This window comes from Stenella coeruleoalba (genome assembly GCF_951394435.1).
Source record: "Stenella coeruleoalba genome assembly, chromosome: 16".
Taxonomy (NCBI): domain Eukaryota; kingdom Metazoa; phylum Chordata; class Mammalia; order Artiodactyla; family Delphinidae; genus Stenella; species Stenella coeruleoalba.
In genome coordinates, this window is record NC_137162.1 from 55,431,795 (window position 1) to 55,453,831 (window position 22,037).

General features: G+C 50.0%; 1 protein-coding gene across 11 annotated transcripts in view; it reads left to right on the forward strand.

Annotated features, from left to right (window-relative positions):
* Nucleotides 1-528: 528 nt before the first annotated feature.
* Nucleotides 529-22,037, forward strand: part of KCNMA1 (potassium calcium-activated channel subfamily M alpha 1) — a gene marked incomplete at both ends in the record, with an annotated part of 740,839 nt that continues 719,330 nt past the window's right edge. For all 11 annotated transcript variants that reach the window (XR_013824326.1, XM_079900389.1, XM_079900388.1 and 8 more), the window contains one exon: nucleotides 529-897. Coding sequence is in view for 10 of the 11 variants with exons in the window: in XM_079900389.1 (XP_079756515.1) it covers nucleotides 529-897 (369 nt within the window). The remainder of the gene's footprint in view (nucleotides 898-22,037) is intronic.

Consider the following 22,037-nt stretch of genomic DNA (forward strand, 5'->3'; position numbering starts at 1 on the left):
CGCCTAATAAGCCCAGAGCGGCGGGCTAGCTGCGCGGGCTGCGTGCGGGGAGGGGTCCCGGGCCGGAGCGCGGCGCAAACGCGTGGCGCACCGCGGACGGGCGGCGCGGAGCGGCGCGACGCGACGCGGAGGGTAACCGGGCCGGCGAGCAGAGCCGGGGCGGGCCCGGGGGCGGACCGCAGCGCCCCCTCGTTCTCGGCGCTCTGGGCCCGCGCAGCCCGGGGTTAGCGGGGCTCGGGCCGGGGAGGGGAGCTGCCCGCGCGCTCCGTCCCCCTCCCCCCTGGGCGGGCGGGCCGGCGGCCGGGGGGAGGGCGGGCGGCGGCGTCGGCCCGCTGTATATATCTCCGCGCACCCCGCCAGGTCGCGCACAGCTCCCCGAGACCAGGCGCCTCCCCGCCCCCTCCCCGCGCTCCGCGGCGGCGGCGGCGGCAGCAGTAGCAGCAATATGGCTGTTGATGGGTGTTCGGGGTGGCGCTGGCGGCGGGAGGAGCTCCCCCGAGCCCCTGCGCCGGCTGCCCGTTGCTAGCTATGGCAAATGGTGGCGGCGGCGGCGGCAGCAGCGGCGGCGGCGGCGGCGGCGGAGGCAGCACTCTTAGAATGAGTAGCAATATCCACGCGAACCTTCTCAGCCTAGACGCGTCCTCCTCCTCCTCCTCTTCCTCCTCCTCTTCTTCCTCCTCCTCTTCCTCCTCGTCCTCGGTCCACGAGCCCAAGATGGATGCGCTCATCATCCCAGTGACCATGGAGGTGCCGTGCGACAGCCGGGGCCAGCGCATGTGGTGGGCTTTCCTGGCCTCCTCCATGGTGACTTTCTTCGGGGGCCTCTTCATCATCTTGCTCTGGCGGACGCTCAAGTACCTGTGGACCGTTTGCTGCCACTGCGGGGGCAAGACGAAGGTAACGCGCGCCCCGGCGCCTCCCCCCTGCGCCAGCCCCGCCGCTTCTCGGCGTCCCCTGCAGCCCACCTCCTCGCTTCTCACAGCGCCGTGCCTCCCTCCATCCCTGCCTGCCTTCCCCTCGCCGCCTTCCCTTCCCTCCGCTCTCCTGGCGCCCGCCTGTTGGGGCTTCGGGCGGCGCGCCGGGGGTGAGGAGTTGCCCCCAACCGGTGCGCTCCGGGACGCGGACGCCAAATCCCGTCCCCTTGTTTATTGTAGGGTTGTTTGTGGCTGCGGCTGGGGCCGGGATGGGAGGTAGGGAGAGCCGACTCGGCAGGCACCGAGCAAGCTGGGGGCCGCTCGGTGCGTGTTCCGCGCGGCTCACCTGCCCGGGCTCGGCTCCTTGTGGTGGGCGAGGGGGAGCGCGTCAGCCCGCACTTTAGAAACCTGTTGGGGAGATGAGTTCGTAAAATCAGAAGGGCAGGAAAATCCTTTGAGAAAGGGAGAACATCTTTTGGACTAGGGAATCCCAGGGGAGGAACATGACCAGAGGACGTGCGGGGGACCTGGAGGGGCGAGAGAAAGTTGGGGAGATGCATCCCAGTTTTGGAGGCAACCCGCGGATGCTGCCACTTTAGGAATGTGGCGAGGTCGCAAAACTGATGTCCCCTCCCTCTCCTACTGTTGGAGCAGACCCCCACCCCCACCGCAAGTTCTTCGGCATCTGTATTCTCGCCCCCCTGCCACCGCCTTCAGGTCCCCGGAAATGCCCCCGGCAGCGTGGAGCTAGAGCGGGAGGTCCGCCCGAGAGCCCGCCGAGGCCGAGGTTTTCACGCGAGCCTCCTCCCCGACGCTTTTGAGGTGGCTGGATGTCGGCTTTAAACTATTCCTGGCGCAGAGACGCCCACCAGCACCGAGGCTCACTACACCTTATGTATGGTTGCTAGGCTGACTGCCTGGTTTGTCGCCGTCGTGTCCCTAGAGATGTCCTCCCCCCCCCCCCCCCCCCCCCACTGGCTGAAGGTGAGAGGTGGCGGGCAGTTTTTCATAGAACTGCAGGATAAAAAAGAAAGAACTGGAAAAAAGAGTGACCAAGCTGTTTTCTGTTTGACTAATTTTTAACCTAGGGGACTAACCAGCGCCAGCATTTTCAGAGGGAGGGAAGCTCAAAGCGGGATAGGGAACAGTGCAAGGCCGTGGCACATCTCGGTGGGAATGCTCACACCTTTTCTAATAAAGTTAATCCGAGGACACCTCAAACTTCCACGGGGCACAGCAACTTGTAGCAGCCTCCTTAATTGCTACGGGGAGGGAGTAGGTAAGATGGGGGCTATGGGTGACACACAAGGGTGAAGGGAAGCTCGCTCGCTCTCTCTCTCTCTCTCTCTCTCTCTCTCTCTCTCTCTCTCTCTCCTGATCATTAATTATACATTGTGTTGGGTGCTGGAGCTCAGCTGTGTTTTGTGGTAGCACATTTGTGTTTTGGAAAATACTGGTGTGTTGGAAATAAGGGAGAACAATAAAAGCCATCATTCTCTTCCTCTTCCTCCTACTTCTCCGGAGACCTCCAGATGTTAGTCCGTCAGTTTTCTCTGGAGTTACCTTCTTGGCCATAGCAGTTTCTCCTTACTTGTCAAGGTGCAAAACCACCCACATTCCAGAGAAGCCATTAGGTTAAGCAAAATCCTAACCCCGAGACCCCCTAGACCCAGCCCCTTGCCTAGCCCTCCTGACCAGTGCTTATTCATATAGCCTTCTTATTCACACATTCCCTCTCCTCTGCCTCCCCACCAGTCTTTAGTCTGTGAGTGTTTTTCCTTTACTGAGATTCCGTGCTACCCTTAGAGGTAGAACTTGTAGTTGCATGCATCTCAGACGTTTTCTACACTGAGTGATTTTGGGGAACTTTTTAACGATCTCCTTATCCTTCAGGAACTGGGCAGGCTAGATCATAATGAAAACTTTTTTTTCAGTGAGTCAAAATAAGTTTCAGTGTTTTTGTGATCCTGGGGTTTTAAACACAGCTTCTAAAGTCTTTCTGCTCTAGGGGGTACATCAGTGCTACTGCATTGCTTCTGATGAAATGCTGATTGGATCGTTCACATAAAGAGTCTCTTTCTTAAATGATGACCAAGCATAACCTCTGTAAGTTTTCTCAAGAAAATACGTTTTTGGCAATGATCATTAGAAAAAAAAACAACCCCTAGATATTAGGCTATATTTTGTAGCTCCAAGACATGCCGAGTTGACTAAACTGGAACTTTCTACAAAGAATCATCTGGGATGAGAGATGCTTGCAGTTGGTTGGGAAGATGTGAGGCCAGTATAAAATGAGATCACGTCACTTTTGGTACCATTAGAGTCCCCTTTAAAACATGCCCAGAATCTCTTAATACTTGCCCCTTGATTTGCTCAATTAAACAGTGTGTGTAGCCATCTCATTTTGACCAGTAGTAGTTACTTGGGCCTTTTATAAGCTTTTCTTTCTACTCTTGAGGTCTGTATTTTTTACTGCAATCATTCTTTTTTTTTTTTTGTCTTTCATTCTTTTTGCTTTCCAAGTATTTGGTAGTCATCAAGACACTGTTCAGAAGAATGCATTTGGCTTCAGTTTGGAATCATTATTTTAGCGTTGGGTTTCTCAAGCAAACGAAGGCTGCTTTTCTTTAGTATTCTACCAGCCCTCAGATATATTCACCCTGATCCTGGTTCAGCCCCAAGATGGTTTGACCCGGAGCTAGGGTCCAGAGGAAGGCTGGTCTTTTTAGCATCTGAAATTCTAGGGGAATAAGTTTCAGCAGGAGCTCCAGCATCACAAGCATTTGGCCGCTGGGACTGCACCATCCCTTCTGATTAAAGGAACCTGACACTGGATGTACCTCATGAGACATCTCATCCTTAGTTCCTCTGGCCTCCGAATCTCAAATCGTGAATGACTTTACTATTCTGAAAAGAATAGTTATGTGGATTTCTTTAGGAAATAAAGAAGAAGGAGAATCCCATTTTCCCCCAGTTGGGAATTTGGGCACAGTCATTCCAGTACTATATTCTTTGCTGTACTTTTTCACATCATTTTTCTTTCTCTGTTGGGTTTCATCAGAGCCTTCTCTTTACTTGGCCGTGACGTTTCAAGGTCTAAGCCAGTCGTAGACTGTAGTGAACAAGGAGCGGCTCTGGCAGCCTGAAGAAGGTTGTGACCTTGAAGAAGTAGATTAACCTCTCTGGTCTCTTTCCTGGTGTGCAAAATGTGGGATTGAATTCTGTGAGTGCTAATGTCCCTTCCTGCTCTGGGACTCAGTGGAAGCCGGTAGAAGGAGTTGGTGATCTGTGGGTAAAGTTTCTAGCTCAGGACATGTTCTGTAACTCTCCAGCCTCGGAGTGCTTATGTGTCTTTATTCCCATCTTCTGCTCTTCCTCCAGCCCACAGTCTGCTTTTCTTTAAATGCCTGGGGATGCTGAGGCCAGCTTCCTATGGAGCTGTGGTTTGCTGTGGGTCATAGACTCATCCTGCTCTCAGGTGGAGCTGTCCTCCCTGTAGAAGTTTGGAATTGATTAAGGTTGGTCTGCATATAATGAATTATGGAGGTTTGTCTCCACGGCTGTATCTGAGAAAACAACACGTTTTCTCTGTTAGACTCGTGACTAATATAAACATCAGATCCCATTACGGCTTGGTAATTACCCAGGGTCTGGCCTGACGCATCATCCAATCAGGGCTGGAAACTTCAGTGCCTCAGAATTCTTGATTCCAGATTGGCCCTGGTGCCTCATCTCATCCTGGAGATAGTCTGCATCGGACGAACTACAGATGTTCCTTCGGATCACTTAGGGGGGGCCTTGGAGAAGTGCTCCGGTCCCAGGCACAGGGGAGTTCCAGGTGACCTTCCCTTGTCCTGAGAACTTTTGCTTCTTGTTCCTGGCTCCCCCTGTGGAAATGCACACTTCCGTAGAGATGCTGCAGTCAGACAGACCCGAGTGCAAATCATGGATTCCATACTTGTTAGCTGGGCATCTGTGGCTGGCAGCCCTGTTAAGCATGGTTTCTTCACATGTAAGAAAAGCTAACGATGCTTACTTTGTAGAATTCTTTTTTTTTTTTTTTTTTTTTCAGTACGCGGGCCTCTCACTGTTGTGGCCTCTCCCGTTGCGGAGCACAGGCTCCGGAAGCGCAGGCTCAGCGGCCATGGCTCACGGGCCCAGCCGCTCCGCGGCATGTGGGATCCTCCCGGACCGGGGCACGAGCCAGTGTCCCCTGCATGGGCAGGCGGACTCAACCACTGCGCCACCAGGGAAGCCCCTGTAGAATTCTTATAAGGAGTGACGATGCTGGGTATACAGCACCCGGGAAATGCCTGGCACTTAGCAGGCCTGTAAATGGGAGCTATCATAGCTCCACAAAGTGGCAGGTTTTAAACTTTCTCCTTGATTCCTTGAACTTTTGGCCCTGGAAGGGCACAGACTACAACAAATAGAACTTTTGAACCGAAAGGGACCTCTAGGCCCTGGAGTCGGTTGTCCTTGGGTCAGACAACCAGCTAGGGTCAGATTGAGATGTGGGCTCATAGCTCTTGGCTGTTGCGAGGCTGGCAGGTCGGGGAGGGGCAGCCTCGGAAGGCCCCACGGCTGAGGGCTTGGCAGGATGGCTAGTGCTCTGATGGCGGGCAGGTCAGCGGTGAGCATTGTCGTCGTGGGGCTCCAGGAGCTGCAGACCTAGCAGAAGTGGAAGGTTTTGTGGGCAGGTGTGGCTGTCGAATGTCCCTTGAGAAAGGATGAATTCCACCCCTGTTCTCCCCAGTCCAGAGCCCACAGACCTGTTCCCCTGACAATGGAACAGTTTCCCCGCCAGGGTGCTCTCTACTCAGACCAGCTTTACCCTGATCGCCTCCAGAGTAGTATTTCCCCAAGTGTGTTCTGTGGAGCACTTGCCCTTGCAGTTACCTTGTGAAACAAAATTGTAAGTCAGGGCATATCTGCAACCCCCACCTTGGAGAGTCACGTCATGTTCTGGGAGAAGTCCCAAGGGAGAGGAATTGGTTAAACTGCCCTTGGCCGTGCTCACTTTGAGCAGCAGGGCCTAGGTGTCACGCTCGCCATGTAGCACCCAGAAGTCAGCCTGTGACCTTGGGCAAGGACGTCACCGCTTTGTGCCTCAGTCTCCTCATCTGTAAACCGGGGGTCCTCGTAGAGCTCAGCCCTTTGGGGTAGGTACCCGCAGGGACCCCACTCTATAGCATTTCCTAGGAGGATACTGGTGACTGCAAGCCACGCGCTGGCTCTATTTCCGGGTGCCCAGGGTCCTTGTCCAAACGTGCATCAGGAGGAAAGCAAGAGCTGCCCTTGTGTTTGGCCTGGGGGAGAAAGGATTCCAAGGGCAAGGCTCACCGCTATCTTCTTCCCTGGATGGGGACATTCGCTGTGTGCCTGGTACAGAGAGTGCTTGCTGTGGGTATCTCTTTCTGACCACGGCAAAAGGAGCCTGCTGCTGAAGCAGTCAGGTTGGTGTTGGATTCCGACGCCAGGACCTCCTTCCCAGTGCGGGCAGCCGCGGTGTCCCAGCTCACAGTGGCAGTGACCGTGCTAGCCTGCGGATCACAGCGGCCAGCCCCACCTTCCTGGGACTTCAGAGCTGTGGAGCCCCTGCAAGGACACCTCTGTGGTTCCGGTGAGAAGGGCGGTGTTTGTGCCGTGATGCCGCAGCTCCTGGAGCCCTGCGGGGAGCATTGGTCTCCATGAGACCTGCTTGGGGGGCAGGCAAGGTTAGCGTCCCCCAGGACCTCTGAAGTCACACAGCCTTTCTGTGCACAGCAGGGAGCAGATCAAGAGAGTGCCCTTTTTTTGAGATGCTTCTGAGTGGGTGGAACCCTGGCCCTGGGCACACGGAGAAGGAAGCTCGGGGGCCCCAGCCTGAGAGGCAGGGGTGTCCCAGCACTCCGGGGAGAAGGCTCAAGGGATGTTCAGTTGGGGTGTTAGATCTCTCCCTCTCATGGCCAGAGAGCATCTTAGTCCATCTACTTCTGGGGCCTCTCGCACGTTTACATGTGCACGAATCACCTGGAGAGCCATTAAAATGCATATTCTGATTCAGAAGGTCCAGGGTGGGGCCTGAGACTCTGCATTTCTGACAAGCCACAGGTGATGTCGATGCTGAGCAGACCATGCTTTGAGAAGCAAGAATCTGGTCCCAGCCTCAGTCTCCAGGCGGTCTCTCTCTGAAGACAGGGCTATTTTTAAATATGGAAAGTCTCAGCTCTTCAGCAGTGGGAAGGGATGAGAAGAGGAAGGTTCTCTGTGCCAGGACAGCCAGGTGGAGAAAACTCGGCTCAGGCCTCTCCGTGTTGCTGCCGTTCAGTCTGGGTGCTCCCCGCTAAAGCTGATTGTCTGGGTGTCTGCTCCCTAGGGACCCACAGCGCTGTTGGTTTGGGGCTGGGTTGTGGTGACCAGGGCAGCATCCTGCAGATCTATGGGGGTGTGGTCTGTGCGTCGCCCATCAGGCTGTGGGCTCTCCCTCGTGCCGGTGGGTCACACTGCCAGGGGACTTTCCGCAGTCCCGGATGGCAACTCAGACAAACCACCTTCTTGCAAAATTAGAGGCTCGTGGTGGAGCCAGGGCTGCACTGTGGCGATGCTCCGGGAAGCCAGCTGTTGGCCGCTGCCTCCGGGGTGTTTGAAGTCAGCAGGCAGTAAAACTGCCAGCCTGATTTTCCATAGGGACCTCGGTGGGCTTTTCCAAGCGGAGGGATGTGAAAGGATTGGGCTCAAGACCTGATCACGGAGTGGGGAGAGACGTGCGGCACTGTGCTGTGCCACCCTCCAGTGGTACTTCTCGAGAATCCCAGCAGATGAAGCTGGAAGTAGCTCCTTTTCTCAACATACTGTCAGGGTTTTCACAGCTCATACCGTCAGGGGCTTTTTCCTGGAGATGTGCATTTTGGGTTGTTCCATCGTCAAAGGGGAGAACCTGGAATAAACATTTATCGTGAGCATCGTCAGCCTAAATGAAGGACTCAGCATGATGCCCGGCACACAGTAGGTCCTCAGATACATCTTGTGGTTATTAGTGTTGTTGTTTTGGCTTTTATTACATAGGGAGTTCATCCTCTGTTCCAGGAACCAAGCTAGGTGCTAGGGATAAAAATAAGACCCAGTTTGTTTGATGGAAGGATGGAAAAATTCAGTTATCTTCTCATGTCTGGTCTCCAAGTTGCCTGCAAACCCCCTGAGGGCAGGAACTGAGTCATGTAAATACAAGCACAGATATATGTTGGGAGGGCCCTTCCACAGTGATCTGTGGGAGGCTGCGCGGGAATGTTGTAGGTGCAAATACATTTTGCTGCTCTTTTGGGTAATTTGTTAGACGCTATGGAGAAACTCTGGGTGAAAGGGATGGATGTGCTTGAGTCATTTCTGGATTTTAATTATTCATGCCACCCCGGTCTCCCCTGACCGGTGGGTAAGAAGAATTTGTTCACGATGAGCACTTGTCCATGAGGTGGATGACTCAGGCAGGGAGCAGAAGGACAGCTTCGAAAGAATGGCTGCTTGAAGACGGAATTTGCTTTGTTTTTGGCATTATTTGGGGCATTATGTCTAATTGCCAATTTGGAAATGTAATTGGCACTCCAGGTCCAGAAGGGGTATACTTCACGTTGTCAAGCCGAGCCTCTGAATCGTCTCCCTATAAGATCTCATTACCTGTATGACTAATGCTTCTTTACATGGCCAAAAGCGAAATTATTTAAAACATCTCATTTACTTGGTATTCTTTATGCTGTTTCATTGGCCTCCCTACCAGGTTTTCCAGGGGACGAGATCCGGTTGACGCTGGGCATTTCAAAGGTAATTAACAGAAACGCTGTGTCCCTTCCTTCACTCTTTATCCTTTCCTTGATTTCCTTTCTTTCTTGGTGATTCCCGCCAAGTCCAGGAGCAGAGGGACTGAAGTTTGCAGGTTAGTGGACAACAAATAGAGGCTTGATCTCGCAAGCTGAGAGGCACGTGGAGTTGTGACATCATACGGGTAGAAAGGTGCTTTGGCGTCGGGGTCCTACCTCCTCCCCAGCGCCAGTGCTGGGAGCCCTCGGCCCCATCTCCAGAGGGGACTGGGGTGTTCACGGCCTTCCGAGGCCACCATTCCATGGGGCACAAACCCGCCTAAGCATGAATGGAAAGATCTTTCTCCTTGCACTAACCCCTCTTTGCTTCTCGGCTGTTTCTAGGACACACAGAACATGTCTTGGTAGGTGATAGATTTCAAATTCTAAATCCGGCCCAAGAAGGCCCAGAGCTGGGTGGGTTTAAGTGTCAGCAATGTTCTTGAGATGTAGAACGCCCTTAACTTTTGTCGCTACCGTGCAAGCCACCTTCTTTTTCTCTCTCGTCACTGCCCGATGTCCTCCTTCCCCGGAGGCGGTGAGGTTTCTCCATGCCCTCTTCCCCAGGGTTTACACAGCAGCCCATCCTGGCTCTTGGTTCTGGTGGTTTGTCCTGTGCAATGTGTCAGGTCTTGTCAGAAGCTGTGGGTGAGGATTTGGCCATCCCTGAGCTATTGGGTCGCCTCTTTGTCACTGGAATGTGCCCAGTGATTCCAAAGTTCAGCTTCTTTCAGAGTTCAGTGCTGGGCTTGGCCGAGAGCAGATGTGATTTGGGGGCAGTACCAGGGATCCAGATGTATGTAGAGTACAGATCCTTTGTTAAGAAGCCTGCATTGGACTCTGCTTTCTAGGTGTTGGCTCTTCCCAAGAGAGAGAGAACAGACAGTGATCGTGAGTTTCTTTTTGGATCATTTAAATACAGCTGCTCCTAGAGTTGAAGATTATTCCTCTCCAACTGCTCATCTTATCTCTTCTCCTTTGGGCTTCTATACACTACTGCTGCCATTTCTCCTATTTTGCTGAGCGGAAAGAAACCAGAAAAGAAAGAGAACATACAAGAGGGGAGGGTGAGGGAGGGCAGGGGGGAGAGGGAAATGTTGACACAAAGAAAAGTAGAATTTCTCGTCTGGGAGCTGGAGGCTGGATAAATACGTAATTGGATGGATTTTGTTTTTAGTCCCTTCCCCTTTGTCTTAATGAATAAATCATGACAAGTGACCTCATGCCCGGGGTGTGCAGCATTAGCATTATATAAAGACCAGTGGGAAGAGTGCTTTCCCTTTTGGAAGAGTTTAGCTTTTCAAGTGAGTTCCCTCTAATGAACTGCTAGCGTGGGGCTTGTGTGGCCCTGTGGCCCAGACACCAGGGGTTATAAGGTTTCTGGGGGCTCTTCCTCTTCGTGTACATGTTTATGCAGGAGCAGAATTCTTCTCTTTGGGAGAAATTGCCGCATGAGTTTGTTTTCCCTTTACATGACTTTGGAAAGTAGACTTTTTGTGGCTCTGGAAGGGGAAAAAGTAGATGGGCAATGAGTAGCCAATGGAGAACTCAGAGATAAGGGCCCTTAAGGCTCGGAGGAAAGATTTGGAAGATGAAAGAAAGGGTTTATCTGAGGGCCGGGGATTTTCATGACCCACATTAGCTGGCCACTGCTTAATACACTGTTTCTCTTCTTTGTGCACCTGGGAGCACTTTCCTCCCAGTGCTTAGAGGAATTGCTTTAGCTACCCATAAATTACGGCCGTTTCCCTCATAGATTGTGGCAGCCACAGCTGACCAGGTGGTAAGACTCTTGAAGAGTATAGGAATGGTGTCTCGAGCTGAACCCGTAATACTTTGCCTGTCTTAAAAAAGAAACTGGGCTTCCCTGGTGGCGCAGTGGTTGAGAGTCCGCCTGCCGATGCAGGGGACACGGGTTCGTGCCCCGGTCCGGGAAGATCCCACATGCCGCGGAGCACCTGGGCCCGTGAGCCATGGCTGCTGAGCCTGCGCGTCCGGAGCCTGTGCTCTGCAATGGGAGAGGCCACAACAGTGAGAGGCCCGCGTACCGCAAAAAAAAAATATATATATTTGGTGCTAACTTTGTCTATAAAAAATAATAGAAATGAATAAATCAATCAAGTAAATACAAAAAAAAAAAGAAACCCATTTCTTAAGTTCATGTACAACCCTATTTTCCCTGTAAGATCTCTTTTTCAATTTGTGTTTTACACTTTTGTCCTTAGTCCTAAGTGTATATATATTCACTGTAGAAAATGTAGGCAAGACAGAGAGGTGCTTAAAGAAAAAAAGGACACCTCACACCCACCAGGATGGCTACTACCTCAAAACCCAGAAAGCAGCACGTGTTGACGAGGATGTGAAGGAATTGGAAGCCTGGTGCGCTGTGTGTGGGAATGCACCATGATGCAGCTACTGGGGGAAGCAGTATGGTGGTTTGTCAAAAAAACTGAACATAGAACTACCATATGACCCAGCAATTCCACGGCTGGGTACATATCCAAAAGAAGATACCTGCACATCCCTGTTCATAGCAGCATTATTCGTAATAGCCAAAAGGTGGAAGCAGCCCAAATGTCCATCGATGGATAAATGGATAAACAAATGTGGTGTTTACCTGCGGTGGAATATTATCCATTTGGAAAAAGGAAGGAAATTCCGACGTGTGCTACAACATGGATGCCCCTGGAGGACATTATGCTAGGTGAGCTAAGCCAGTCACAAAAGGACACATACTGTGTGATCCTACAATACTTACATGAGGCACCTAGTTGCACAGACACAGAAGTAGAATGGTGGTTACCAGGGTCTGGGGGAGACGGGGGGCGGTTGTTTAATGGATAGAGAATTTCAGTTTTGTAAGACGAAAAGGTTCTGCACAATAATATGAGTATACTTAATACTACTGAACTGTACACTTAAAATGGTTAAGATGGTAAGTTTTATGGTACGTCTATTTTACCACAATTACAATTTTTTAAAAAAGGAAAGAAAGTCCCTCTAAACCCCACTTCCTGGAGATGGATTTTCATTATCTTCAGACACATTCTTCACCGTGGTGCTTGTTTGATTTAGATGTACCCACAGTGAGAGCAGAACAGATCGAACAGCGTTTCTGCCCATCAAGTCTGGTTTGATGGTGTGTGAAGTTAAGGGACCACTGGATTTTTGATTTTGACATATGAGTAGTTACGGTATCTTAGGCAAGTGATGGTCTCTGGGCCCCAGTTTTGTCATATGTAACGTGCTCTCTGATTCAGTGATTTCAATATACAGCCATTTCTTCAATCAGATTTCAGAGCTATCATTTTTACCTGATAAAGAACCCGAGACTAACTTACTCAAGGCAGTGGGCCCAGGGAGTAGTTCTGGTGCCTCTGAATCCCAAGAGTGAAATCTGATTGACATGTCCCCAAAACTTCCGTACTGATTTCGATGAGGTGGCATATTTAAGAATTACAGTCTGGGGACAGGGGCCCCATTGGAGGTACAGTCACACTTGTCATTAAGAAAAAAAAAAACAACTCAAATAGTTTTCTGTGACTGTGCTACTACTTTTAAAAAAAATAAATTTATTTATTTATTTATTTATTTATTTATTTGGCTGTCTTTGGTCTTCGTTGCTGTGCACCGGCTTTCTGTAGTTGCGGTGAGCGGGGGCTACTCTTCGTCGCGGTGCGCGGGCTTCTCGTTGTGGTGGCTTCTCTTGCTGTAGAGCACGGGCTCTAGGCACGTGGGCTTCAGTAGTTGTGGCATGTGGGCTCAGTAGTTGTGGCTCACGGGCTCTAGAGAGTAGGCTCGGTAGTTGTGACATCAGTAGTTGTGGCTCACGGGCTTAGTTGCTCCGCGGCATGTGGGATCTTCCCGGACCAGGGCTCGAACCCGTGTCCCCCGCGTTGGCAGGTGGATTCTTAACCACTGCGCCACCAGGGAAGTCCCTGTACTATTACTTCTAATGACATGGCCACACCGCTATTGAGGTTTTAATTTTAATTTCTGGTTTGGGGGAAAGGTTGAAAAGGTCTTGGATTATAGACTAGACTATAAACAGTACACTATGATAGGTTGGCTTTGTTGAGGTTGGGAATAAAAAGAAACATCTGATTAAAGAGGAGGTCATGCAAATCCACTTACTTTCGTGCTTTTCCTTAACTCGCCCCAAAAGGCAACCCCAGAGCGAGAATGTTCATCACAGCCCTGTTCCATGAAGCACTCCAGCTGCCAAAATCAGCAATAAGATGACCACAGTTTCTGTGGCAAAGGAGAGGGTATCTGATGGGGTCAGTAACTTCTGAAATACCTGCCTCTCCTGTAAATCGTAAGCAGCTAGCACATCAGACCTGCTGAATAGTCTCTTAGGTTATATAACATTAATCAGATTATGCTACTGGAGCCATGTATTAAATTTCAACTTGTCACAGCTACATTACGTTAACACTTCACAGATCCACAGAGTGCCAGGTAGTTTTTGGGTGTTATTGAGCAAACTGACGATGATGGTAGGACTTGACGAGGCCCAGACAAAAAATACTTCCTTAGATTTTCTATATTGTAGTTTAATTCTTATTGGAGGATGAAGACATCCTGCAAGTATTCCTTACCAAATGAACTAAAATTTTAAGACCGTAGTTTTTGTATCTGCAGGACCAAACAGTTTATTTATGGCCATGAACCAGATAGGACAGAGATTTTTGAAAACTCTGGGAAGCTTTTCATTTTCCAGCGACAGGCAATGCAAGCACTCTGTTCTTAATTGGTCCCTTCTTTAAGTCAGGAGCTGAAATGTCATCATGCAGATCTCTCCTGAGTTGCATGGAAACTAATAAAATCACGAAGGTTTCTATTTGTACTCTATGAACACAGACTGTAATGAAACTGAAACAGCTATCTCCAGGGATGATGCTATTTTAAATGCCAGGCAAGGCTTGACAGCAATTTTAATGGTGAAAAGAGAAGCCAGCAAGTGAGCGCTTCCGTTCTTTCTGACCTGCCCCACCAGTGACTTTTCATCCCTGCTTCTCTTTGCTTCCTGACCTCTGAAAGAATTCGCTTAAAACAGAGACCTGTAGGGCTTCCCTGGTGGCGCAGTGGTTAAGAATCTGGCTGTCAGTGCAGGGGACACAGGTTTGAGCCCTGGTCCGGGAAGATCCCACATGCCATGGAGCAACTAAGCCCGCGTTCTAGAGCCCACAAGCCACAACTACTGAGTCCGCGCACCACAACTACTGAAGCCTGCGTACCTAGAGCCCGTGCTCCACAACAAGAGGAGCCACCGCAATGAGAAGCCTGCGCACTGCAACAAAGAGTAGACCCCACTCGCCACAACTAGAGAAAGCCCATGTGCAGCAGTGAAGACCCAACGCAGCCAAAAATAAATAAGTGAAATAAATAAATTTATATAAAAAAGAGAGCTGTAATTGCTAGTACAGCCTGTCTACCACCTGTTTTATTTTATTTTATTTTTTAAAAATATTTATTCGGCTGCACTGGGTCTTAGTTGTGGCATGCAGGATCTTTAGTTGCAGCATGCGAACTCTTAGTTGCAGCATGCGGAATCTAGTTCCCTGACCAGAGATCAAACCTGGGCCCCCTGCATTGGCAGCACAGAGTCTTAGCCACTGGACCACCAGGGGAGTCCCTACCACCTGTTTTAGAAAACAGCACCTGATTCTCAAACATTCTCTCTTGGCCTTTTCTCTCCCTCTTCAGACATTGCATTGATCTCCACACTTACTGGCACTTTTGTTTTGCTGAGTCTTTCTATGTGAACTGGAGTAACTGGCTTTTTAGGGAAAAAAATTAATAAACTCTTGAAAGTAGTTACTATGCATGAAGCACTCTTTTAAAACTTCTTATGTTTATTATGGTGTTTAAACCTCACACTCCTGTGGAGTGAACACCTTTATGATGCCCAGTTTACAGATTAGAAGACTGAGGCATACATAATACTTTTTTTTTTTGGATAAAAAACTTTGAGTGTCTACTGTGGTTCTTGTAGTTTCTAAGCTCTTTATATTAGTTAGTCCTCACAACAACCCAGTGAAATAGGTGGTATCATCATCCTCCCTTTACAGGACAGAGGCGTGGAGAAGTTGAGTGACTTGCGCAGGGTCGCACACTAGTGAGGGAAGAGCCAGGTGTAAATCCAGGCAGGTGGGCAGTGGAGCTCAGGTGTCTTAACCCCTGCACTGTTCACCTACAGTCATACGTCACACCTCCTGTAGTGGTAGGTGGGCTCTGCTCAGCTCATCCCTGCCACGGAGTGAAGGAAACTGTGAAGACATAGGACTGAGGAGAGGAGTCGTTGTGTGGAGACTCAGGCAGCCATCCCTAGGTGAGATGTGAGATCCCTTGGACAAGTTCAGAGAGTTCTATACTATCCAGATAGAAACGAACCTTAAAGGTTATCTAGTCCTTTTACTCTCTCTATGCCTTGGTTTCCCTTGCTGGAAAGTAGGTTAATTCACCTTTTCTCTACCTGGTAGGCAGGTGTGCTGTGTGCAGTTGTGCAGGTTGCTCACTGCACAACTATAGGGCTGCCATGAGATTCACATCAAATAATACATGATTGCACTTTATGAACCAGGGCACATATACCATATCCCTGTGCTGGGGGGTAGGTGGAGGCACAGAATACATATTCGGGCATTTTTCTGAGTATCAGTCTTCCTAGAAGTTTTGGATAAAAACATAGTTTTAATATTCACACATATATGGAAGAAATTAGCAGAGTAGGATGCAGAATTCACGCGTATTTTAAAAACCTTGAGAGGTACGTGTGGGGCTACGGGGACACTCATATGCAGAAGAGCGCAGAGTAGTGAAATAGTTTGACACCCACCAGCAAAGGCTTATCAGTAAACTCTGAACCAAGCATCCTAATGTGGAATAGATGCCTTATTATTCCCACATGCTATTTGCTCATACCTCAAGCTCCAAAACTGTGTTATTAAAATAATGGAAATTCTATGAAAAGCAAATAAATATCTCTGAATTCCCTGGTCTGCTATAAATAAAGTGCATTTTGAATGTCGGTGGGACAGAGAATTTAATCTGCACACTGAGAAGGAGGTAGTGGTAGCTTACTCAGTGGTTATGAATCTTTCCCTTAGAAAGATCGATTCCTTGCCCCTCTCCACCTCCACGGCCTGGAAATACATTACTGTATCACATTATGGATTTCTCTCTAGACCATTGGGCATTGTGGCCTTGTGCCTGCCAAACCCCAGGCACAGACTATTTGGTAGCGGAGACGAACGGGTCGGTCCACAAATCTTTATTAGCATGGCTGTCCTTTTTCCACGGACACAGGGTTGTGTAAGACGTCATTCCCTCCTTGGCAACACCAGTAGCCACACTGCATTATTCCAGGGGCACCATTCACATCACAGCCATGAATGATGCCCCTGGAATTGTGCAGTGTGCAGCTCGCACGTCCATACACGTGACTTTTCTAGGCATCTGGCTGGGTGGGTATAATACACTCACACGAGAAATTGAAAATACAGTGCGAGGCCCGTAGTTCTTAACGGCCAAACAAGTAAGAGAAACATCAAGAACCTGAGATTCAGGAAGGGTAGAGAACACTGAGAATTGGTCCGAGTGGGGTGGCCAGAGAGAGCCCACTGGGGGTGGGGGTGTGTGTGTGAAAGTGGACCCAGCCTGCCCATCCCTAGGCCCAGGCCCCAGGGCAGGCTGTTTCCATGACTTCTGAGCACTGTGACATAGGAGACCTCCCTGGCCCCTATGCTTGTTCTTAGCCTGAGCCTTTGAGAAGGGTGAAAGCTCGGGTGCCAGCCCACGAGTGTTCCTAAGGTCCGTGAACAAAGAATAACAAGACCCCGAGGATTTGGAGAAGTCCTCAGTTGCTAGCTGTGCTATTTTTAGCTCCTTCCCACGGCCCCTGCTGTCCCCAGGTGTTTGTCAGCAGAGCATCCTGTGCCTGCCCAGAGAGTGGTAGTGGGAGCCCGGGCCGGCCTGCTAGGCTGCAGCAGTCCAGCCGCCAGGCCTAGTGGCCGGGCTGGATCTCGGAGGCTGGCAGGCTGCTGCTGGTTCTGGGTGAGGAAGCCTAGCCCGAGTAACCAGGGCCACAGTTCACCGCTCCTCCCCGGACCCTGGTGCGTTGGACAGACTCACGGGCCTGGTGATGGGCTGGCACGGGCGGGTGCTGCTTCTGCTCTGGAGCTGCCTGACCATGGCTGCAGGGTGCCCAGGCCTGGGCAACATGCCTGGACTGGGAAATGTGGACACGGTCTGGCCTGTTCCGCGGCTGGTCCAGACGTGGTAGAAGGCTGGTAACGACCTCACGGGTGGCCCGTTCCTTCCCTCCCAGCTCTGCGCTCTGCCTGCCACGTCCTTCAAGGCTGGCTCATGTGCTGGGAAGGTTCGCTTGCTGGGAAGCCTTCTCTGCTCCCCTGAGTCAGGGCTCACCCTCTCCTCTGATACGCCCACCTTGTCCTCTCCATCGGTGTGAGCATCGTCCATCAAATGCTCTCTGTGGACAGGGCTGGTGGTTTTCCTTTTCTGAGCTCCTGTGCCTCCCCCAGGTAGTCCTGCGGAGTGGGCAGTGCCTGCTGGCTGATCAGTAGCAGTGTGGCCTTCTCTTGTCTTCAGAGCAGGCCCCCAGTGAACCGTGAGTCCTGGTGTTCATGCTCTTGGGTAGTGCTTCCTTTTGAATCAGGGCTGGCTCCGTGATTTGCTCATAATCAATAGAACGTGGCGGCAATGATCCTGCAACTTCCAAGACTAGGTCAGAAGAACCCTTGCAGCTTCCCTCTTGGCCTTTTGGAACACTGGCTTAGGAGAAGCCAGCCGCCATATGAAGAAGTCTGACTACCCTGAGAGCACCGCGTTGTGAGAAGTCCAGGTCACTTGGAGAGGCCTGGAGGATGTGCTGCCTTGTGGGGGGAGAGGGAGACTCTCCAAGGAGCACCAAGGCACCGGACATGGTGGGAAGAGTCCATCTGGAAAGTGAATTGTCCAGCCCCAGCTGACGTGAATCAGAGCTGAGCCAGCCAGCGCATCCCCCCCTGAATTCCTAAAGAGCATTAACAAAATGAATGATTGTTTCAAGCCACTGCATTTTGAGGTGATTTGTTATGCAGCAGTAGATGATTAGAACAAATAACTACTATTAAAGGGGTGGTCCTCTCTCTGGGTTCCTCTTAGACTTTCTTCCCAAGCTCCCTGCACCCGGCCATATAGGACTTTCTTCACTTCATTAAACTTTTTGTTTCTATGCTTCTGGGCCTTCACACATGCCATCCACTCTAGCTGGAATTCTCTTTCCTTACCCTCTGTCTCCTGTACCACTTAGCTGACTCCTGTTTATCCAATGATGTGCTGGTAAGCGTTTAATCTCGAGGAGGGAAGCCCCGATTTGTAGCATTCGTCAGTTCCCATGGTGTAAATACTCTCACCGTGGCTGCTTTTAAGATATCAGCATGATGGCACAGAACATGGAGGCAGGTGTGTTATCTACCTTATGTGGAGGCTGAAGCTCACGGAGGTTTACTTTCTTCTGTAAATCATGGGCAGGTATGGATTCTGGTCTGCTTGGCCTCATGCTCTTTCCACTCTCCTTTGTTCTCATGAAGGACCTGGAGCCTACCATGAGCAAAGGTGACACCACTGCTGGGCTGTCTCGTTTCTTCTAGACTAGTGGTCCTTCCATTGCTTCTCTTGAGTTGCTGCTGGCGCTTCCTCGTGCTTTCCACACCTAACCAGTCACAGATGCTAATTTCTCTATTGGACCACATCGTGGTGTCTAGATTCTTCTGTGGTGCATGCAGCAGTCACGGAAGCAGTGAGCTAAGAGGGGCCTATGAGTCTACTTTGAGGCTTGATTAACTGTGTGTATTAGGCTAGGCCAGCTGCTGTAATAAGCAACCCCACCTGTCGAGGACTTAATACAGAACTTTATGTATTGCTCATATAAAGTACCATTGATAGTGTATGTGGAGGTTTGGGGGGATGGGGTAGGGACTTGCTCCAAGCAGTCATTCAGGGTTGGCTCCTTATACCCGTAGACCTGCCATTTCTATGGGGCCCTGAAGGTCTCTGCTGAATCCCCTGCATCCATCTGACAGATGTGGAATGAGAAGTAAGGATCATCAGGTATGGTTTTGTGAAAGTAGTCCTGGAAGTCATTCGCATCACTTCTGCCCACACAGTCCAGTGGTCAGAACTCTCACATGGTACCTTAGCTGCAAGGCATCCTGGGGAATGTAGTGTACCCAGGAGGAGTAGGAAATGGGGCTCCAGAGTGCCACTGGGTGAGGGCTTTTGCCGTCCATAGCTGGCTGTGCCATAACTAACGATGACCAGATGACCGTGGCCCAGGGGTAACTCTGGATGTTAATACTGAATATTAATATTCGGTGTTAGAGTGGAATATCTAGAATATAATACCGAATATTAACACAGCGTGCTATAAGGCATCACACACGCTGTTGAACACTCTACGTGCTTTATCTCACGTAATCCTCTCAAAAAGCCTGTGTTGTAGATATTATTACCATTATCCTCATTTTATAGCTGAGCAAACGCTGTGGCTTGCAGTGGGTATAGCATGTGTCCAAGGGATATCACTTAGTAAGTGGCAGGACTCCATTCAAACTCAGAATTTTCTGGCTTCAGAGTGTTAACTCTTAGCCACTTCCTCGCTGCTCTGGGGTTCCTTCAACTCTCCCCATTCTTGTCCCTTCCTTCAGCTTGTAAGCTATTCTGCTTCCTAAACACCTTCAGAAACAAAGGGACCAAGGGGCTTAAATGCCTCCTCCCTCCACATCCCAAGGAGAACAAAGAGAGAGCCGTCTTGGCTGTCACCAGGTGACGTTGGCCCTTGTTCTCCACCAGGGTAAGGGGTGGTGTGAATTGACATACTCCCTATGATGTGAAAGGACTGTCCTCCCCTCAGCTGTCTCCCGCTTTGAGTATTACCTTGAGGGGCTCTTTGCCTGCAACGTCAAAGGGGGATGAACGTCAGAGGCTGGTTCCCAGGTCCTTTGCCTTCCCCCACCGTGGCGAAGTGCTTCACCCTTGGAAACTTCCCTTTAGCCCATTCCATCCAGTTCAGATGTCATGTTCTAGCAGAGTGAGTTCAGGAGTTCACTGCTGAGACAGTGAACAGACAGTTCAATATCAGGGGATATTGAACGTGAGTAATAACGTGAGTGATGTGGCTGCTCTTTTAAAACCCAATGGAGGGAATCCTCTTGCACTGTTGGTGGGAATGTAAACTGATACAGCCACTATGGAGAACAGTATGGAGGGTCCTTAAAAAACTGAAAATAGAATGACCATATGACCCAGCAATCCCACTACTGGGCATATACCCAGAGAAAACCAGACACATGCACCCCAATATTCATTGAAGCACTATTTCCAATAGCCAGGTCATGGAAGCAACCTAAATGCCCATCGACAGACAAGTGGATAAGGAAGATGTGGTACATATATACAATGGAATATTACTCAGCCATCAAAAGAAACGAAATTGAGTTATTTGTAGTGAGGTGGACGGACCTAGAGTCTGTCATACAGGGTGAAGTAAGTCAGAGAGAGAAAAACAAATACCGTATGCTAACACATATATGGAATCTAAAAAAAAAAAAAAAAAGGTCATGAAGAACCTAGGGGCAGGACGGGAATAAAGACGCAGACCTACTAGAGAATGGACTTGAGGAAACAGGGAGGGGGAAGGGTAAGCTGGGACAAAGTGAGAGAGTGGCATGGACATATATACACTACCAAATGTAAAATAGATAGCTAGTGGGAAGCAGCTGCATGGCACAGGGAGATCAGCTTGGTGCTTTGTGACCACCTAGAGGGGTGGGATAGGGAGGGTGGGAGGGAGGGAGACACAAGAGGGAAGAGATGTGGGGATATATATATATGTATAACTGATTCACTTTGTTGTAAAGCAGAAAGTAACACACCAGTGTAAAGCAATTAAACTCCAATAAAGATGTTAAAAAAACCCAAAAAAAACCCAGCGGACCGGAACGTACGTGTCCAAATGGACAGCATCTCTCATTCCAGTCAGCTCGATGTAGTTAGCAAGAGCATGCCCTCTGGAGCCAGACTTTGTGGGCTCAAATCATAGTTCGCTACTTGCTGACTTTTAGACCTTTTATGAATTGCCTAAACTCTCAGAGCCTCAGTTTACTCACCTGGAAAGTGGGACTAGTATTAGTAATCACTTCATGGGGTTGTTGGGAGGATAATGTGTGTTAATTACTTAGAGTAGCATCTGGTACATCACAAGTGCTAGGTAAGTGTTAGTTATTATTGTTATTTCACTTTGGTCGCCTTTGGGAGACTGACTCTCCCTAACATGGACCATGACAGTCACCTCCTAGGTGGTCACTCTGTTTTCCAGAGGGATGGCTGGCGTGTCTGTCCCCCTGCTGGAATGTAGCCTTCCTGAAGTCTGGGACTCTATGCTGTCCATCTTTGCATCTGTGGTGCTTGAGATTGGAGGTCCTATGCAAGCGTTGCCTGAAGTATTGTCCCCATGTTGAGGGCTCCAAGATGACAGGGACCTTTTTATCTCTGTTTCATTAGCAACCCACAGCAGTATCCAGCATCACAAAATTCTTCTCGAATAAATGTAGGACTGAACGAACAAATGGTTACATCCTTACGTGGAAAATGAAGGTCTCCCCTTGGGAACAGGTTGGTGATAGCATCGGTGCATTCTTTTGAATGTTGCTGGGGTGACATCTCTCAGCATTTGAAAGTCAATTTGATTTTAGAAAACTGTCCAAGGGAGTTTGCAGGCAAGTATAATGATCAAGAGAGGAAGCCAGTGTGGGTAAGGTATTTCTGGTCTCTCAAATGTATAATTATGATTGCACATAAGAATCTGAAAGTTCTGGGTGGTGTGTAAATTACCTCTGTAGGCGATTTCCAAAGAAAAGTTCTGGAAATGCTTTGAGTTTTGGCAGCATTGGAGCAAATGTGTCATTGCCCCTCCCCACTCCCCATTGCAGAGGGGCAGCACTCGTTTTTTGTTTGTTTTTTTTTTGCTGTACGCGGGCCTCTCACTGTTGTGGCCTCTCCCGTTGTGGAGCACAGGCTCCAGACGCGCAGGCTCAGCGGCCGTGGCTCACGGGCCCAGCCGCTCCGGGGCATGTGGGATCTTCCCAGACCGGGGCACGAACCCGCGTCCCCTGCTTTGACAGGCAGATTCTTAACCACTGTGCCACCAGGGAAGCCCGCAGCACTTGTTTTGAATGTTAACCTTTGGCCTCTTTAAATTCAGGCTTGTGAACTTTATAGCCTAGCC